Source organism: Nicotiana tabacum, chromosome 12, assembly GCF_000715075.1.
Source record: "Nicotiana tabacum cultivar K326 chromosome 12, ASM71507v2, whole genome shotgun sequence".
Lineage (NCBI taxonomy): Eukaryota > Viridiplantae > Streptophyta > Magnoliopsida > Solanales > Solanaceae > Nicotiana > Nicotiana tabacum.
Window position 1 is genome coordinate 21,703,027 of NC_134091.1, and position 20,311 is coordinate 21,723,337.

General features: G+C 41.1%; 1 protein-coding gene across 1 annotated transcript; it reads right to left on the reverse strand.

The window, feature by feature from the left end:
- Positions 1 to 17,823: 17,823 nt before the first annotated feature.
- LOC142167043 (uncharacterized) lies at positions 17,824 to 18,288 on the reverse strand. The gene has a single exon (XM_075227196.1). The coding sequence runs from the start codon at positions 18,286 to 18,288 to the stop codon at positions 17,824 to 17,826; it is 465 nt and encodes a 154-aa protein (XP_075083297.1).
- Positions 18,289 to 20,311: the final 2,023 nt, after the last annotated feature.

The following is a 20,311-nucleotide window of genomic DNA, read 5'->3' on the forward strand; positions in this document are numbered from 1 at the left end:
AACATGTCAACTGATTTCTTGGACGCCTGGGATTTCCACATTTTCTTTACCTTCTTCCCCAGCTCCTCCATCACTGATCCATGTGCTACCAAGGTGTTCATGATGGTGGTTTGGTTCTCCAAGATCTTCTTCAATGTGTCCTCTACTGTCGAAGGAATCTGGGGGTACCGAGATGGATAATTGTGATGCAACAACACTGGATATGTCAGTCATCTTTGTTGTGGATGTCTACATCTAATTTTTTAGGCTCGCCAGTATTTGGGAAACCTGCAGCACAGATAGTGGATGGGTGGGCATGGACACCGGCTTCAAAACCGATGTGGAAGGCACAGAGACTGAAGGACCTAAAAAAAGAGGTAGAGGCATAACTGCTGCACTATCAGAAGGATCTGCTGAAGTAGATGGCACGTCAACTGTCCTAGCAGCTACCCCGGCAGGCTCATCAGAATGGCCTATAGTAGTAGAGGGTTGATCCTTCTTCTTTGGGTTTTCATCATCCATCAACGAATACTATGAGAAAGGCTTCTTCGCCCTTACCTTGGTGTCAAAATCCCTTGGTTCCACCCCCGCATCTGTAAGGTACTTAGTGATAGTGTTGGGATACGGGTAGTAGTTTCACCTTTCCTGGGAACCAAGGATATGTTAACCGACATCACGACACCCACATTGATTGGGTACCCGGCCATGATAGAGGCGATTAGCACTGCTCGCGAGATTGGTAGATTTGTTTCATTCCGGCATGGGTCTATTCTTCTACACACAAACATTTGCTATTCCTTTGCCTCAAAATTTAGGGTGTTCCGCTGAATTGGAATCCCTGCTGTGATCCATGGTGGTGGTGGTCCCGGAGCTTCCAGAAGCTCAACTAGCCATGGGCGAGCTGCATCGCCCATAGCCAACTTTTCTAAGTATTGCACTGGCTCCACATCCTCCAACCTTAGGTATATGTTTAGGGTGGTTTGGCAAAACCTCACTTTCAAGTTCCTAACTTTCGTCAGTCTGGTCCCCTTCTTGATGTGTGCCACATTGGCATAAAATTCTCGGACCAAGTGCTCTTTGGCATCCACTACACTTTGAGTGAACCATGTCCACCCTTTTCTCTCCCAAAATTATCTTAACATATTTGGGTTGTATCTATCCAGATCTTTCAACACAAACTGCCGCTCAAGAGTGAGCGATCTCTGCGGCCACCACTCTCAGAACCTGTTGAATACAGTCAGGCTCACAAACCTATCTTCCCAAACTTCCTTCTTCTTTGACCTCTCAAGGCCTACAACTCTGGTATCACCCCCTGGCCATCATCTGGGATATCATCCATATCTACTGTAATAGCTAGTACATTGGGGGCATGTGTAGATGAAGGCTCCGAAGCCTGACTATTCCCTTCCGACCCCTCAGAAGTACTCAAGAGGTAGGCTCATTTCTTAGTTGGTATCTGTCCGGAGGCTGCTGTGGCTGTGATTCCACAGCAAGCTGCTCTTGCACTGCATTACCCTCCGATGCTTCCCTAGATAGGGGCATATGAACTTGATTCAGAGGGCTCCGACTGTCTACCTCGACCTGTTGTGGTTTTCTTACTGATTACTTTTTGGAGGGCGAGGGGTAAAGTGCTTTTGCCTCTGCCTCTAGAAGTTTCACCCCTCCCTTTTTGATGTATCACCACGACCACGTGATCTAACCATATTCTGCACAAAACAACAGTAAGAGTCAGTTCTAGTTCAAGTGCAGGTAAGCAGAAAATTTGCAGAACAAAACATATTGCAGGTTGGGGAAGTACTGCCGCAGATGGGGTTGTGCAGACTGCACAATTTGGAAGTGCGGCCACAATGGTGATTCTGCGGTCCGCACAATTTTTAGTGCGACCGCACAATTGAAATGTGGTCCACACAATTTTGAGTGCGGCCTCACAATGAAAGCTCAAAAATCATAACTCTCTGAAGATAGAGAATTGCTCGATGATGATGAATTTATATGATGATGAATTTGAGCTCAATCATAACTATCGATGATGATGAATTTACATGACGATGAGACCGCACAAAAATAGGAAGTTACTCACACAAATTTAAGCTCACATGATGATGAATTTGACATTAGGCCTAAAAATAACTAAACTAATTATGAACAAAATTAAGAAAATTGAAAAATTTAAAGATGAATTGAACATACCAGTAATGTAGTGATGCTAAGGAAGAATCAAAGATGATGAAATGAATGTTAGATGCGTGAATCAGTTGAGTGCACTGTGTTTGCCTTTGTGTTAATTGTTTAGAGTTCGTAAAGTCTCAACAGTAATGAGAAGGCTACTATTTATACTTGACCGGTTAGGGCAAGAGTTCAAGAGATAAGTGCGGCCGCACAATTTCATGTGTGGTCTGCACTCCTTTACCCATTACACATTTACCCTTTGTTGATCTGCGGTCCGCAAATTTTTGAGTGCGGCCGCAGATTTTGGTGCCCTTGTGCGGCTGCACTTTGGCCATTTCTCTGATAGGCAAACTTTAGAGAGTTTGCAGTTTTTTGATCTCCAGTTGTGCGGTCCGCACAAGAATTGTGCGGCCGTAGATCCCTTTCTGCTGTGACATTCAAAATTGTGCGGTCCGCATTTTGTTTTTCACACTTAGCCATTTTTTTCTGAGCACAGTTCCCGCAAAGCACACTCATTCCTGCAACACACTTCAAAATCAGTTGGCACAAAACAAGACCTATCTAAAGAAGAAGAAAAAGAAAAATAAAAAGAAACTTGGGTTTCCTCCCAAGAAGCGCTTGATTTAACGTCGCGGCACAACGCAAATTACCATCATCACTTGAAATGAATCATTGCCACGACTGGCCATCACTAAATTTTCCCAGATAGTGCTTCATCTAGTGACCATTGATTCTAAATACATTCATCATTTTTATTCTTCAAGTCCAATGCACCAAAGGGTGTCACACTCACAACCTCAAACGGGCCACTCCATTTAGACTTCAACTTTCTCGGAAATATCTGTAACCGAGAATTGAACAATAACACAAGATCACCTTCTTTAAACTCCTTGTTCCAAATGTACTTGTCACGGAGGTACTTCATCTTATCCTTGTATATGCATGGTACCGGAACTCATCTAACTTATTCAATTGTGCCACCCTTAAGTTGGCGGCGACATCCCACTCAAGATTTAACTTCTTTAAAGCCTACATGGCTTTGTGCTAGAGTTCCACCGGAAGATGACAAGCTTTCCCGAACACCAATCGGTATGGAGACATCCCAATCAGTGTTTGTAAGCCTTCCTATAAGCCCATAAAGCATCATCAAGTTTCTTTGACCAATCCGTTCGTTTAGAATTCACTGTTTTTGACAAAATACTCTTTATCTCCCGGTTGGAGACTTCCACTTGACCACTTGCTTGAGGATGATAGGGGGTCGGGACTTTATGAGTGACACCATACTTGGCGAGTAAGGTGTCGAAAGCTTTGTTGCAAAAATGTGATCCCCCATCACTTATGATAGCCCTTGGAGTACCAAATCTTGTAAAGATGTTCTTCAAAAATGCCGCCACACTTCTCGCTTCATTGTTGGGCAAAGCAACGACCTCAACCCATTTGGACACATAATCAACCGTGACCAAGATGTAGGTGTTTCCACAAGAACTCACAAAAGGACCCATGAAGTCAATACCCCACACATCGAAAATATCAATCTCCAAGATGGTGGTGAGGGGCATTTCATTTTTCTTTGAGATTCCACCGTCCCTCTGTCATTCATCACAACGCTTGATGAGTTCACTTGCATCCTTGTAAAGAGTGAGCCAATAGAAACCGCAACTTAACACTTTAGCCGCCGTTCTTACTCCACCATAGTGACCACCATACAACAAAGAATGACAGGCCCCAAGAATTTTACTTTGTTCCTCCTCCAGTACACATCTTCTAATCACTCCATCCGTACAAATCCAGAAAAGGTACGGTTCATCCCAATAGTAGTCTTGACAATCTCGTTTGAGCTTCTTCCTTTGGTTTGAAGAGAACTCAACCGGAATGATACCACTCACAAGATAATTTTCTAGATCCGCGAACCAAGGCACCTCTTTCATTGAAATAGCCAAGAGCTGCTCATCAGGGAAGGAGTCATTGATTTCAAGGCCATCATGTTGCCTCCCCTCCTCCTCCAAACGAGACAAGTGGTCCGCCACTTGGTTTTCACTTCCTTTTCGATCTTGGATGTCTATATCAAACTATTGCAACAAAAGTACCCATCTCATCAAACGGGCTTTTGAATCTTTCTTGCTCATAAGGTAGCGAAGTGCCGCATGATCCGTATGAACAATCACTTTTGCACCCATCAAGTACAGGCGGAACTTCTCAATAGCAAACACAATGGCAAGGAGCTCTTTCTCCGTAACAGTGTAGTTGACTTGGGCATTATTCATGGTCTTGATTGCACAATAGACTGGATGAAATATCTTGTTGATGTGTTTCCCCAAAACAGCCCCTATCGCTATATCACTTGCATCACACATGAGCTCAAAAGGAACATTCCAATTTGGAGCGGTGATAATGGGAGTGGCGGTCAACTTGAGCTTTAGCAACTCAAAGGCTCTCATGCAATCATCATTGAAATGAAACTTGGCATCTTTCTCCAAAAGCTTGCACAACGGGTTTACCACTTTAGAGAAATCCTTGATGAAAAGCCGGTAAAATCCCGCATGGCCTAAGAAACTCCACACGCCTTTCACTGAAGTTGGAGGTGGAAGTTATAAATCACCTCAATCTTAGCCTTGTCGACTTCAATGCCATTCTTTGAGATCTTGTGGCCAAGGACAATGCCTTCCTCAACCATGAAATGACACTTCTCCCAATTGAGCACCAAGTTTGTTTCTTCACATCTTGCCAACACTTTGTCGAAGTTTTCTAAACAATCATCAAAAGAATTCCCGACCACCGAAAAGTCATCCTTGAAGACTTCAATGAAATACTCTACCATATCCATGAAGATAGCCATCATAAACCTTTGAAAAGTTGTCGGTGCATTGCATAACCCAAATGGCATCCGCGAGAATGCGAAAGTACCATAAGGACATGTGAAAGTAGTTTTCTCTTGATCCTCCGGAGCAATACAAATTTGATTGTAGCCGGAATACCCATCAAGGAAACAATAGAAAGTAAGGCCGGCCAATCTATCAAGCATTTGATCTAGGAAGGGAAGTGGGAAATGATTCTTCCTTGTGACTTTGTTGAGCTTGTAATAGTCCATACACACTCTCCACCCAGTCACCGTTCTTGTAGGAATCAACTCGTTCTTGTCATTGGTAAGCACTATCATGCCCCCTTTATTTGGGACATATTGCACCTGAGAAGTCCACGAACTATCGGAAATGGGGTAAACAACCCCGACTTCTAACCACTTGATGATCTCCTTCTTGACAAGCTCTTGCATGGCTTCAATGAGTCTCGTTTGATGTTCAATAGATGGTTTGGCACCTTCCTCCAAATTAATCTTGGCATGCAAAATGCGGGGCTTATCCTTCGAATATCTGCCAAAGTCCATCCAATTGCCTTCTTCCTCTTTTGTAGCACCGCCAATGTGGATTCTACCTGCACGTTAGTCAAACAAGAGGAAAGAATAACTGGTAAAGTAGAAGAAGGGCCAAGAAATTCATACCAGAGATGTGGAGGCAATGGCTTTAACTCCAAGATGAGAGGCTCCTCAATTGAAGGCTTTGTTAGAGGAGTGGTTCTATTCTCAAGATCCAAGGACAATTTGTGGGGCTCATAAGTGTACGACCCCATCCCTTGCAAAGAGTTCACACATTCCACATAACACTCAATTTCTTCATCATCACAATTGAGCAAGACGACTTCCAATGTATCATCAACATTCATCATGGCACTTGCTTAATTCACAATCACACCGGTGACCAAATCTACGAAAGAACACACCTCATTGCTATTGGGTTGCCTCATAGATTTACACACATGGAAAACCATCTTTTCATCACCAACCTGGAATGTAAGTTCTCCGTCTTCCACCTCAACTAGAGCTTCCTTGTAGCAAGGAAAGATCTCCCAACAATGATCGGCACCTCATATTCAACCTCACAATCAAGAATATCAAAATACGCTAGGAGAATGAATTTATCAACACGAATCAACACATTATCAATTATACCCAACGGTCTATTCATGGTATGATCCACCATTTGTAATCTCATAGATGTGGGTCTTGGTTGCCCAATTCCCAAAGTCTTGAAAATCGAATAGGGCATCAAATTGATACTTGCCCCAAGATCACAAAGAGCTTTAGCAAAGTCAGCATTTCCAATGGTACAAGGGATTTTGAAAGCGCCAGGATCTTCCAATTTAGGAGCCATTGAATGCACAATTGCACTCACATGATGAGTCATCTTTATAGTTTCACAATTCATCGACCGCTTCTTTATCACCAAGTCCTTCATGAAATTTGCATAAGCGGGAATTTGCTCCAAAGCCTCAACCAATGGCACATTAATAGATAGACTCTTCATCATGTCAATAAATTTTTTGAATTTATTCTTGCCATTTTGCTTGGCAAGCCTTTGAGGATATGGAGGAGGAGGCCTTGGCATTGGTGCCTTAGCCTTTGGAAATACCGGTTCCGGTATGTCAACAATGTGTTCCCTAGATGGGTTCATTTCCTCTTGAGTCTCTTCTACATTATCATCAATATCAATTCTTACTTCATCATTTGCTAGCACCATATTGTTCGGGATCTCATCTTCTTGTACCACTTGCTCATCATCCATAATTTTCCTTGACTTGAGATGGGTGCATCTCCACTCTTTCCACTCCTTGTAGTAACGGCCATGGCATGTCCCGTGTTGTTCCCATCCTTTGGGTTCACCACCATGTCACTTGGTAGTGCCCCCTTAGGATGAGTGTTTAAAGCTTACGAGATTTGCCCCAATTGAACTTCCAAATTGCGAATTGAAGTGTTGTGAGAGGCTAGTTAGGCATCAGAGTCGGCATTCTTCTCCATTATTTTCTTGAACATGTTCTCAATTCATCCCATCTCATTGTTGGAAGAGCTTGGACCATGGTAAGGATAAGGAGGCGAGTTGCTCGGTTTTTGATACATCGGGGGCCTTTGAAAGCCCGACCTCCGATTTCCTTGGTTATTGTTCCATCCCCCTTGTTGTTGCCTCCCTAATATCCTTGACTATTGCCACTCCAATTGCCTTGGTTATTTTGACCATTCCAATTTTCTTGATTGTTTTGATTGTTCCAATTGCCTTGGTTATTACCACCATTCCAATTACCTTGGTTGCTAGAATATCAATTCTCTTGATTACCATGAGGTCACCATTGTTGTTGATTCGGGCCTTGAGAGTTGTTTCTTTACCCTTGAAAGTTATTCACATATTGTACTTCCTCTTCTTGTTCATTGTAAGATTCATCTTGATCAAACCCACTATCTTCTTTCACATAATGTTCCGCATGGTTTTGCACTTGAGGACCCTTTTGCCTTCTCTTGTTTACCATCATATTAACTCTCTCCATTGCATTGACTTGCTTAGGACCTTACACTTGTTGAAGTTGAGCCTTGGATAATTGATTCATTGTGGTGGTCAACTCGGCAATTGCTTGCCCATGATCATGCAATTCTTTATGTAGCTGAATCACGTTTGGATCACCTTGAGGAACATTTGCTCTACTTTTCCATGCCGATGAAGTATCTACCATTTCATCTAATATCTCACAAGCTTTCGCATATGGCGTTGTCATGAAATTTCACCGGCAAGTTGGTTGACCACACATTGATTGGTACTATTGATCTTACAATAGAAAGTTTGTTGAATCATAGCCTCCGTCATGTCATTGTTTGGGAACTCTTTCACCATAGTTCGGTACCTCTCCCATATTTCATGCAACGGCTCATTGGGTTCTTGTTTGAATACTTGAATCTCGTCTCTAAGAGTAGCCATATATCCGGGGGAAAAGAACTTAGAAATAAATTTCTCCGCCAATTCATCCCATGTATGGATGGAATGGTTTGGAAACCTTCCTAACCAATCCAAGGCTTTCCCTTGTAGAGAGAAAGGAAATAGCATCAACCTTAAAGCATCCTCGGAGACGTTTGTCTGTTTACACCCCCAGCAAGTGTCCACAAATCCCTTCAAGTGTTTGTACGCATTTTGATTCGGAGCCCCGGTGAAGAATCCCCATTGCTCTAGCAATGTGAGCATAACATTTGTGATTTGAAAGTTGCCCGCCCTAATATGGGGCGAGACTATGGCACTTGCATACCCTTCATTTGGCAACACCCAGTGTGGAGCCGCTCTTGGTAAAGGTGGGGGTGGAACGAGAACGTTGTCTTGAGGCGGTCAGCCTTATCTATTTGCTTGAGGTTCAAGAGGAACCTCTTCAACTTGGTCATATTCCACGTCCACATCCCCCAAAGGCATGTTTCCGAGAGGATCATTATTGTTGAGAGCCATTGTTTCACCTACAATTGTTTCACCAAAAGGATTAGTAACACGAAACCAAATATATAGCTAAATCTATTTTTAGCTCCCCAGCAACAACGCCAAAAATTATTCTCGTCCAAGCCACACCTCTATTTGGGGTTGTGAAACGGTCGGAGCAATAACAGTACCCAACAAGGAGTCGGGGTCGATTTTCCACAGGGAGCTATGAATGGGGCTTAGGAGTATATATTTGATTGAATGAACTTGAATTATCTTGGATTACACTTCCGCAAAAGTTAGTTTGTTTTTAAATCTATTTTAAACCAAGAATAACAACTAAGTATTAAAACTAGCAAATTATAGTTGTTTGTTTTTCAAATGGTAAAAAGGCCTAGGGCTATGACCTTCACCTAGGTATTCGCTTAATGGGTTGTAAGCCTTAAAGTTTATTTTCTTGGTCGGGGTGTATTATAGCTATCAACACTTAAGTACCCACTCAATACCTCTCGGTCAGAGAGTGATTTTGCCCAATTTGGCTTTCTCAAGTCCAAATGGGTATTGAACAAAGCAGTTGATAATAAGCTCAAGTCAGGTTGTACTATCTTTATGTTCAACCCTTTAATTCGGCTTATCAATCTCTCGATTGACCCAATTTCTTGCTAGCCAAGTTTTCCTAGACTAAGTCTTTCTTTCTCAAGTAGAGACCAAGTCAATTAGGCATGAGATAGTGTTTGCAACCATTAAATCTTCAAATAAAAGCAAGAACAATGCTACATAATCAACACCCAACCATAAACAAGCAATAAATCAAACACCCATTAAGTACACACCCTAGGGTTGGGTCACAACCCTAGTGAAAATCTAGCTACTCATGCTTAATTTAGGAGATGAAGAAGAAGTGATAATTAAACCCATATTAATGATTGAAATGATAAAATTAATATTCAAAAATCTCAAAATGGCAAAAATAACTAAAAGAGGCAAAGCAAACGGCTGCTGATGCCAAAAGTTCCAAAAGTTGCCCTAAAAAAGTGAAACTATTCTATTAATACAATACTGGAATTTTCGGACAAAATTTCCCTTTCGGAGGTTCTGCAGCCGCACAATTCCATGTGCGGTCCGCACTCTGCTTCATTCTTGGCAGGATTTAAATCTGCGGTCCGCACTTTTCTGGGTGCGGCCGCATAGGGTTTTTCTGTGGACCGCACATTTTTGAGTACGGCCGCACAGGGCTCTTCTGCGGACCGCACATTTCTATGTGCGACCGCGTAGCTGACTTCTGTTGTCCCACAATAATTGTGCGGTCCCGTACTTCCTTTGAGCTTGGGATGAGAACTTTCTGAACTCCCGATCTTATTTAACTTCTGTGGTTGCACATTTCATGTGCGGACCACACTTTGCATTTGGACTCTGATAAACTTTCCTTCACAATTTTCGGCCGCAGATGAAAATCTGCGGTCCGCACTTTTGAGCTTTTTTTTCCTAATTTTGTCCTTAATTTCAGATCACTCCTTCTTGAGTTAAATTTTATCTTAGTGTCTCATTTTTTAATTACTCCCGCAATTAAGCATATTCCATCAGTTTTCGGGAATATAATTAAACGCTTTCGGACTAAAACGAAAGTAAAAAGTTATTAATAAGTAGTCAAAATTCCCACTCATCACAAGCATATCAAGCCACGTCACTTCGAACCAGGCCAACAGGTATTATTGTTCAATTCTAGGCTTAAGTTATTTCTTGGGAAGTTAAAATCGAGATGGTCATGCCCGTTTGAGTTAGTGAGAGTCACTCCATATGGCGTAATTAAGCTGCGCGCGTTAAATAGTGAAAGAAAATTCTTAGTGAATGGACACAGAGTCAAGCACTATTGGGGAGGAATAATGGATCGTTAGAAGACCAATGTTGTACTCGTTGATGAATAAGCAAGTCCATGCATCATGCCGTGACGTTAAATCAGGCGCTTGTTCGGAGGCAACCTATTTTTTATTGCTTTCATAGCCTAGTTTTGTTCTAATTTTTTTTAGTTCTTTGTAGGCATATAAATTATAGGTAGAATGGAGTGGGGAATATAAATCGGATATATAAAGTGCTCGAGGGATCAGGATGTTATATAAAAATAATATCATCGAAACAACGCCCAAGTCAGTGTCCCATGCTGCATGGGGCACCATTTCTAGTATGTTGAAGCCTCCCATGTGCTAAGCCCAGCGTGGGGCTGGGGGGTGCATGTAAGTTATTTAAAATTTTTTTTATTTTATATTTTGTTTTGATTTTGGTTGTTAAATTAATACCCATACCCATTAACCCAACCCATATACCCATCTATACTAACATTACAACACACCTTATAACACTTACCCACCCATAACATAAATTAAAACTTAAAAACCCCTCCCAAAACACTCGAGTTCTCACCAGCTCTCTCACGCTCAACTCCTCTGTCGTGTTTCTTCTTCTTTCTCTCTCTCAATTTTCTCAAGCTCCTCTCTTGCTCTCATCCTAACTCCTACATGTGTTTTCTTCTTCTTCTTCTTCTTCTTCTTCTTCTTCTTCTTCTTCTTCTTCTTCTTCTTCTTCTTCTTCTTCTTCTTCTTCTTTTTATTTTAATAGGTACATGATAATGAACATCCCATCTCCCCAAATATCCTAATCCCTTCTTAAAAAGTGTTCTATGGTAAGTGGTCCGATTATAGGACGAAATTAGTTGTGGTTGTATTGTATACAGAATAGTAAACTAGAATTCCCTCTACTTCGTTGAAATTTGAGAGGGCCACCATGTTCCACCATTGTTAAACTAAAGGGCACACACTTCATGCCCACAAGGTGTTTATAAAAATGTATGAATGAATATTTTGTGCACCGGTGAAGTCTGAGTAACCGAGTGTAGTTGTATATGATATTGGGCTAAGTGTGGGATGTGTGTGGATGATTTTGCATGCTTGGGAGCTCGGTTTTAAATTCATACATGTCGACCACATCATGTATTATTTATTATGTAGGTTGTAGCACTTGTAGGATTAGCTAATTTAGTGTAGTAGTTGTAAATTTGAAGTACCATATGCCACTTGATTGTATTGAGGTGAATTCACTTAGCCATGATCAATCACTTATTTGTGTGGCATCATTAGTTCATTTTAGCTATTGGGTGGCATGGGGAAGTCTTGAGTACCCATGGCCTTGTGGTGCAATAATTGTGCATTTTAGACCATGATTGTGAAGTATTGTACATTGAACCTTCGGTTTTAAGTGTGGGGTCATGCTTGACTCACGCGACAACCTTAGGCGTAATTCTTGATTCGTTCTCACCTTCATGTTTATTTTTGTTACAGGTTGCTATGGCTCATGATAATACAAGTAAAGGCAAGGGAATGGGCAAGTCCTCCACCACTGCCCCCGCGCCCAAAAAGCTCAAGCAAGGAGAAGGATCCTCGACGCAAGCTAAGGGAAAACAAGTGGCCGAGGGATCATATCAGACACTATTGTAGCCAAGCCCTCGTTTGAAACTAACTAGTGATGCTGATATTGCATGGAATAGGGACTTTGGGCGGTACGTTTCCGAAATGGGGATTAATGTGAACGCTCTAGAAAGGAATTTCCTGGATGTGCTTGGCCGATTGCGGGCACTGAACATGGACAAACTCATAGAATGTCCCGGGCATGAAAATTTTAGCATGGTGCGGGAACTGTACGCCAACTAGAATGCAAACTTGTTCTGGTCACATGTCCGTGGAATAGACGTGCCACTGGATAGGTGGTCTTTATGTGTATTTTTGGGGGTTAAGAACGCCGACCTGAGGAGGCTCAATAGATTTGTCAAAAGACCGAGCTATACAACAATACATCACACTCTTTGTGGCATTGATTCAAATGCCAACTGGACCAGAAAGTAAGGTGATATTCACCTTCAGATGGTTCGCTCTTATTTCAACAAGACCGCCAAAGTGTGGCTGAATTTTGTGCAAGCCAGACTTATTCCAGTGGAGCACAACAGCGAGTGCACTCGAGCTCGAGTGTGTGTCATATTCTTTTTGATGACTGGAAGACCCATTAATGTGGGTGAGCTCATGCTAGGTAAGATGGCCCGCACACAATTTGGGCGGCAGATTAGGAGGTTTTTCTTCGGCAACTTGCTTACGCAATATATGCTTTCCTAGGAGGTGCCGGAGTACCCAGGGTATGATAAAGTGGTAGAGGTACCTAAAGGGCTGTTGGACATCACATCCTTGTTGGAGCCTACGTCTAAGCTTACTCAGGCTGCATAGAACGAACGAGATGAGAACTTCAACATGTATCTTTATAACTCCTTGAACTTAATCCTGAGCAGGGTGGGTGTCTCAGACGAGGAGCGTATGCATTTACATAATGATTTGTCTAATTACTCCCAAGAGATGTTAGGGATTGCACCTGTCAACCCCGTTCACTCGTCGTAGGACGCAAACACTTACAGAGGCTCCGACATGGAGGATAAGATTGATGATGATGTCATGGGTCCCATGGCATTGGTGCCTCTAGGACCTGATGATGATGATGTGCCCGGAGCTGTGGATGGCGGACATGCTGAGAAGAAGGACTCCGATTGAAAGGGAGTTTTATTTTCACCCTACTCTGTTTTACATTTTTCTATGCACCGGGGACTATGCATAAGCTAAGTGTGGGGTGGGAGAAATACTACTTGTGATGTACTTTGTATAAATTTATTTCTTTTATTAGTTTGACTTACTCTAGTCTTTAGTCTAGTAATATATCAGAAAAAGCTCTGATTTTTTCCGACGATGGATCTGTTGGATAATTTTCTTGAGGGATAAGTCCGATTCGAAACACCAAAAATATTTTTTTTAGGATAGTTAGGTAGTATCCCTTGGTTTTTCTTTGGGCGTCGTTTCTTTTCCAAGGGTGTAGCTCAAACAGGGTACTTTATTTTTTTTATTTTAATTTTTTAAGGAGTAGGTTAGGAAGAAACTGAGTTGCTCTGAGACACTCATTGACGTGGTTGGTGCTGGCACATTAGGCTATGACATACATTCTGTCTTCCCGTGCATTTGGTTTGAATTGTGTCATCTAAGTAAAGTAAATAGCCTATTTTGTGATGCTTTTTCTTAGTTGTTCGACTTGTAGGCTACCTAGTGCATTATTGCTTAAATTTCTCAATTATATGTATTTGCTTGACTTGAGAGTTGAACAGAACCGTCTTGATTGAGTCATGTGCAATGTGTGTGTGAGGAATCGTGATTCTCTGTGCTATCCTGTATAGTCTAGAACTTGTCCCGTATGTTAATCGAAGAAAAATTGTTAATTTGTGTTAATCTAGGAGATGACATAGGCGTTTCTTGCTAGAGCATAGATATGCTTGTCACTTGAAGATAAATTTTCCGTTGCTAGCCCCTTCGAGCCTATAAACCTTTCTTTTGGCACCCACATTACAAGTCGTACCCCTATTTTGTTCTTAATTTGAGATTGTTGAACCTTTACCTCTTAAGGCACTTAGTCGCTAAAAGAAGTAAGGTGAGAGATTGGGGAGTCGCTTTTGAGTGGAACCATGGAAGGGCCCTTTGGTGTACTAAAGTTGAAATCAAAAGTCACTAGCTGATGAACTTTAATGTATGGAGTGTGTGTAGAAAAGAAAAAAAAATAAAAATAAAAAAGAGAAAGAAAAAGAAGAATGGCAAGAAGAAAAAAAAATGATAGTCAAAGTATGTTGAAAAAATACACATCTCCTAATCTTACTAATTTGTGCTAGTGGGAGTATAGAAGTGCTTAACGAAAAAGGGGCTATGTTATATATGGTTTGTGGCAAGTGAATTGGCTGAGAAGAATATGTGCTCGATTTGTGAGTGTAGTGTATTAAAGTTCCTAGGAGGGTTAGTCACTATTCTTAAATGTATCATACCCGTCCCTTAGCCTACATTACAACCTTAAAGTCCTAATTGATCCTATATTTGGCTAGCTTAGATTAGTAGAGATGTACACTACGGGCAAGCTTATGGTACGACCACTGGATGTACATGAATTCTTTGTGAGAGTGAGCGAAACTTGTTCAATTGTGTGATGTCCTTAATTTATATTCAAAAGCATACTTGAATGTGTGGATTATTCTATATTCACTCTTTTGTTTGTTGGTGAGGCACATGATATCATGAAGGATTGGTAATGTAGTAAACTTCTCTTGTTGGGTAAGTGCGCGAGTTGAGAGTGCTTAGTGGTAACGAGTCAGCTTTTGAGGTTGGGTGGTTACGGATAGGTTGTTTGAATTGATTGAATTGAATTGTTATACTTAGGCATGTTTAAACCGGGAAGAATGTGAATTTTGTATGTTCATGCTTGATTGCCGGTATCGATCATAGCCAAGGGTAGAGTGTATGGTTAAAATTTGAAGTGTTCCTATATAGTTGAGATTTGTATGTAGTTGGGGTATAGTTGATAGTCCCATTGCTCGAGGACGAGCAAGAGTCTAAGTATGGGGTGTTGATATTTAGCTTAAAGTATATATATTTATATATATATCGCCTCATGTTTTACTCGTGTTTCATGGATTTCTGATGTAAAATGTGTTGTTTTATATTAATTCGGGGTATTTTTATGTGTAGGAATCATCCGGAAGTAATTGGGGGAGAAAGGTGCGAGATTAGAGCCAAAACGGAGGAAACGGGAAAAGTTGGATTTCCAGCGCCACAGGCAGCGCTCCATGCCACCTGTGGCACCAGTGGCAGAAAGTTTGATAAGCCAGCGCCAGGCTAGCTTGGGGCGCTGGGCTGGACGCTGGTGACGGGAAAATTGTCCAAGTTTGTCCGGGATAAGGTTACTTCAGCCCTAGACCTACCCAATGCATATAAAATCAATACTAAGCTTATTTTTGGAGAGAGAATAAACACGAGGAACATCCGGGAGCGAAGAGATTTCAGTTTTCTTCATCTTTTCTTAGTATTTTCAATTATCCAACACTTAGGAAATTGTTTGCTAGTATCACGAGTGGATAAAATCCATAGTTCTGGGGTTATGATTTAGCCATGAATATTGTTGTTTAATGTTGACTTAACCTTAATTACAATTCACCAATATATGGTTGTTTCTTCAATTCTGTGATCAATACTTATATGCTTTTTTAAACTGTAGAAGTGTGATGTCATTAATTTATTCCCGCCCCTATCCTAGTTTTTGAAATCCAAAATATTAAAAATTTTCTGAATTGACCCATTGCCCCCCCCCCCCCAAAAGCATTTCCTCTCTTACACCCAACCAAAACCGATTCTTTTCGCAAAAAGAATCCTTCTCTCCAAATATACCAGAATTGAACCAAACTCTGTCATCTTCCAAAATTCTAACTCCATCTGAATCAAAACCCCAAGAAGTCTTTGGTAGATTTTGATGGGACTTAAACTAAAAGGATAATATTCTAGAGAGTGAGACTGAAATTATCGCTGGGTTTGTAGAAGCCTTGAAGGATAGAGAAATTGGTGAATAAGCTGAAAAGGGAGGAACTGAATAAGGGCACTGAATGAGGGACCTGATTGGTGATGAAGTGGCATTTGTTGATGTAGTGTATGTGGAGGATGAGGAAAATATAGTAAAAAAATCTCCACTTGTGAGAAAGAACTCAAAGAAGAGCAAAATGGAGAAAAGCAAGTCAGTTGAGAAAGATGCAACAAATGATAAGAGTGAACATATTAAGAAAGAGAAGAGGGAGACCTGACCGCTCAGGAAAAGAAAGGGTAGTGTGAGTGAGGAGTCTGGTTCCTTAAAGAAGAAAAAAGGTTGAGTTATCGGAGTTGGAAAGGAAGGAGACTCTGAATTCTCAAAATATATTGCTGGGCAGAGTGTTTAACTCTGATATTGCTGAAAAATGGAGGAACTTCTTGACAGTGTTGAGTTTAAAAAATAGAATCACCTCTTTGTTCCTCCAAGTCCCAAAATTTATGAAGAAGAAGTAAAAAAAACTTCTATGTTGTATATGATACTCCGATGCTATATGTGCATGGGACTGAGTTTGTTCTTGATGAGGAGAAGCTTGGGGAGATTCTTGGTGATCTGATTGATGGTTCAGCTTGCTCAGATAGGAAGAGAACCAGGTCCCCTTGGACCCTTGGTAGAATAGAATGATAAGTTGAAGGATGAGAATGAAAGATTTAGGAAACATGTGGAGGACCTGAGAGAGCAGATGATCATTGATTAAAGGATTGTGAATGAATGAATGGACAAGCTCATCAAAGCCTTAGCCCCTTACTTTTCTTCCTGCCCAGTGATCCATGTCTTTCACTCCTTCCAAATTCCCTCGAATTCTTATCTTCTTTTGATCCCTATGTTTGATGACATTGGTACTTTAGTTGTTTAAATTGTCATATTCTGTAATGATTGAAATTGCTGTGCTTTTGTTATAATTACTCTATAATGGGCAATCACTCTATTTTGTGCAATGATATTCACTTGTTGTTCTTGTTCTTGCTTATGTTGTGTTCCCAAGTGACATGAGTTAATGTTGCTGAACTTCTTTTTGTGTGTGCTTCTTCTGTTATTCTTTTCAATGATGCCAAAAGGGAGAATTACAACAGGGGAGAGGAACATAATTGAATTGATATGTTGTGTTGTTCATGAAAGATAGGTTTGCTTCGCAGGGGGAACGTTGTAGTTAACATGTTGATTATATGTCTGATCCGTAGGGGAACATGTGAGGAATCTGGTTCTCGGGGGGAATATCAATTTTGGGTTTGTCATCATCAAAAGGGGGGAAATTGCTCTAAGTTATGCTATTTCATATTTTGATGATTTGCCAAACGTTCTCGATGAACCAGATAGGGACTAGATATGACCAGTACATGTAAGGAATCTGATTCTCAGGGAGAATATCAATTTTGGGTTTGGCATCGTCAAAAATGGGGAAATTGATAAGTTATGCTATTTCGTGTTTTGATGATTTGCCAAACATTCTCGAGGAACCAGATAGGGACCAGATGCGATCAATTCACTAGGCCGTCATACAATCAACTCTACAGTTGTAAAAGTTGCTGCACTATACCGATTAGCAGCAGATATGTTATTTGAGAATTAAAAGGGAGGAAACAGGTTGTCAGGGGGGATATGGCTGATTTGGGGGAACAATGTGGAGATCTAATTCTTAGGGGGAATATCAATTATATGTTTGTCATCATCAAAAAGAGGGAAATTGATAAGTTATGCGTCTTTTGTTTTGATGATTTGACAAACTTTATGGGAAATCAGATAAGAAACCCGATACAATTAGTTCCCTTGCATTCAGAATAACTAGTCAGATGCCTGAATTTCTTTATTTCTCGACCTTCAAATCTTTATTTCTCTTCATCTTATAGGTTTTGAGATTTCAAATGAATTCATCAATAGTCAGTTTCTGCAGATCCTTGACTTCAGTGATAACATTCACTTTAATTTCTCAGGAACCTGGTAAAACACTGAGTATTTTCCAGACCTGCTTGTTTCTTAGGATGACTTCTCCAAGGGAGTGAAGCTCATTAATAATGGAGGTGAAACATGTGTGCATATCCTGAATGGACTCATCATCCTTCATCTTGAAAAGCTCATACTTAGTAGTAAGCATATCAATTTTGAACTGCTTAACCTGAGTAGTTCCCTCATGGGCAGTTTGAAGAGCTTCCCAGATCTCTTTAGCAGACTGACAAGCTGAGATGTGATTGTATTCATCTGATCTGATGCCACAAACAGGAATCATCTTTTCCCTGAAATTCTTCTCAATAGCCTTTCTATCAGCATCGTTATACTCTTTTATTATTTTTGGGACTGTACCTGTTACCTTACCAACAAATTTCATGGGAACAAAAGGTTCATCATAGATTACATCCCACAACTCTGAGTCCTCAACCATGATGAAGTCTTGCATTCTTATTTTCCACCAACCATAGTATTGGCTGTTGAATCTTGGGGTCTATAGGTTAATTTTAGTTCCTCGAAGTTTTGTGGTGTACAGGCCAAAACCTACCCTAAAGATACTTAGCGTAATACGGCATTAAGGAAAGAGTCAGTCGAGGTCGACCGGGAAGCAGCAAGATTCATGGCCGAGATGTCAACCATGACCGAGGTCGAGCATTGTGTAAAGAACAGTAATGGCTAGTTTTCGAAATAGGATATTAGAGAAAATATTCTAGTGAATATTCTCTGCATTTGTACTATTAGGGTTTGCTAGGGATATGTGTCAAATATATAAGGGAAAAAGAAAAGGAAGAGGGGCAGGTAATATTCATTTTATAAGAACACTTTTAAGAACAAAATTCTCTCTCACTTGTAAAAATACAAAGATGACCTTTTTATCAAGATTCTTGCTAATATTATTCCACACCTTTCCACCAGATCCGAGGATTATTCAAGCAAATCTCGGATCTATCTGTCATGCATCATTGTCAGAAGAAACATTCGTCCAATTCATCCATTATTGGGTGAATCATTCCTCCTATTTACTTAAATGTTATTTATTGCTAGTTACACCTCCATTATTATTCACACTTTAAGAATATTTTGTACTGATTGTTATCAACCCTTTATGGGATTTGTCCCCATCTCCCACACATTTTCAAGATTTGCATCTAGAGTTATTATCTTTAACTAGATTTAACCCATTATTATTTAAATTTAATAGTTTAGCTGAAAGTTACACTTTTTGGTCAGACAATTTGGCGCCGTCTGTTGGGATTTTCTAGTTAAGTCTTTTAGTTTCTTCTAGATCTACAATAGACACTGGTCACTAACGTAAAAAAAATAAGAACCTTTTTCTCTCTACGTACACAGATCTAATATGGCAGGTAACAGAGAAGAAAGAACGAGAATAATGAGTGACCTCCTAACCAACCTCATGAACATCATCCATGAAATCTCCAAAGCAGTGGACAAGGACACGACGCCCAATACCTCTCCTAGGCGAGGTAGATCACCCCCTCCCCACTGCAGCATCACAAAATCTTTTGGTAAGGCAGCCTCCACATCGGTGGTAGAGGAGGCACCGCCAATAGTAAAGAAGCTCCTTGAGGCCTGGCTAACTGATACACTGACCTACATCCTCCATAAGCCTGTTCGGGATGCAGCCGCAGAAAACGCGACAACTTGTGTTATGTAACCAGTGGACAAGAAACGTGATCAACCTCCTCCTCCTCCCACAACGATAGGTATTACTCACAGTGTTGTTAACAATGTAGGTGATGACGCTCTCACGACCATCTTGAAAAGGATAGAGGAAATGGAAAATGAGAACAAGGCACTTCGGGACCAAATGAGAGAACACCAAGAAAGGGTCGATAAAATACCGGGCTCCCCTAAGCTATTGCCGAAGAGAGATGTCCGTCGGTTCGTCGAGCAGCCGTACAGTGATAGTGCTACCCCACATGCCATACCAAAGACCTTTAAGATGCTGTCCTATCTGAAAATATACGAAGGCACAACCGACCCCGAAGATCATATGACCCACTACGTCACTGTCGTGAAAGGCAATGACCTCGCCAAGGAACAAGTATCCTCCATTCTACTAAATAAATTCGGTGAAACCCTCGCGGGAGGTGCATTAACCTGGTATTCATAACTGCCTGCACGTTCCATCAAAACCTTTGAGGAAATGGTCGATAAGTTCGTAACGGCCCATGCCAGGGCCAAGAAGGCCGAGGCTAGAGTAAATGACATCTTTGCTATTAAACAGTCTTCGGGAGAGAAGCTGAGGGATTTCCTTGCCCGTTTTAACCGAGTTAGACTCGGATGACCTTGCCAAATATATCGGAAGGAATGGCAGTAGCAGCTTTTCAAAATGGGCTAAGCAAAAATGGTTCAAGGGCGACAAGAAAATTATTAAGTCGGCTTATGAAGTACCCCCCCCTCCCCCAACTACTTGGGATGAAATGCACAACGCATATTGTGCCGAGGTC

Bases quoted from the DNA above. Each gene is read 5' to 3' on its own strand.
- LOC142167043 (XM_075227196.1), bottom strand. From the start codon at position 18,288: ATGCAAGACTTCATCATGGTTGAGGACTCAGAGTTGTGGGATGTAATC.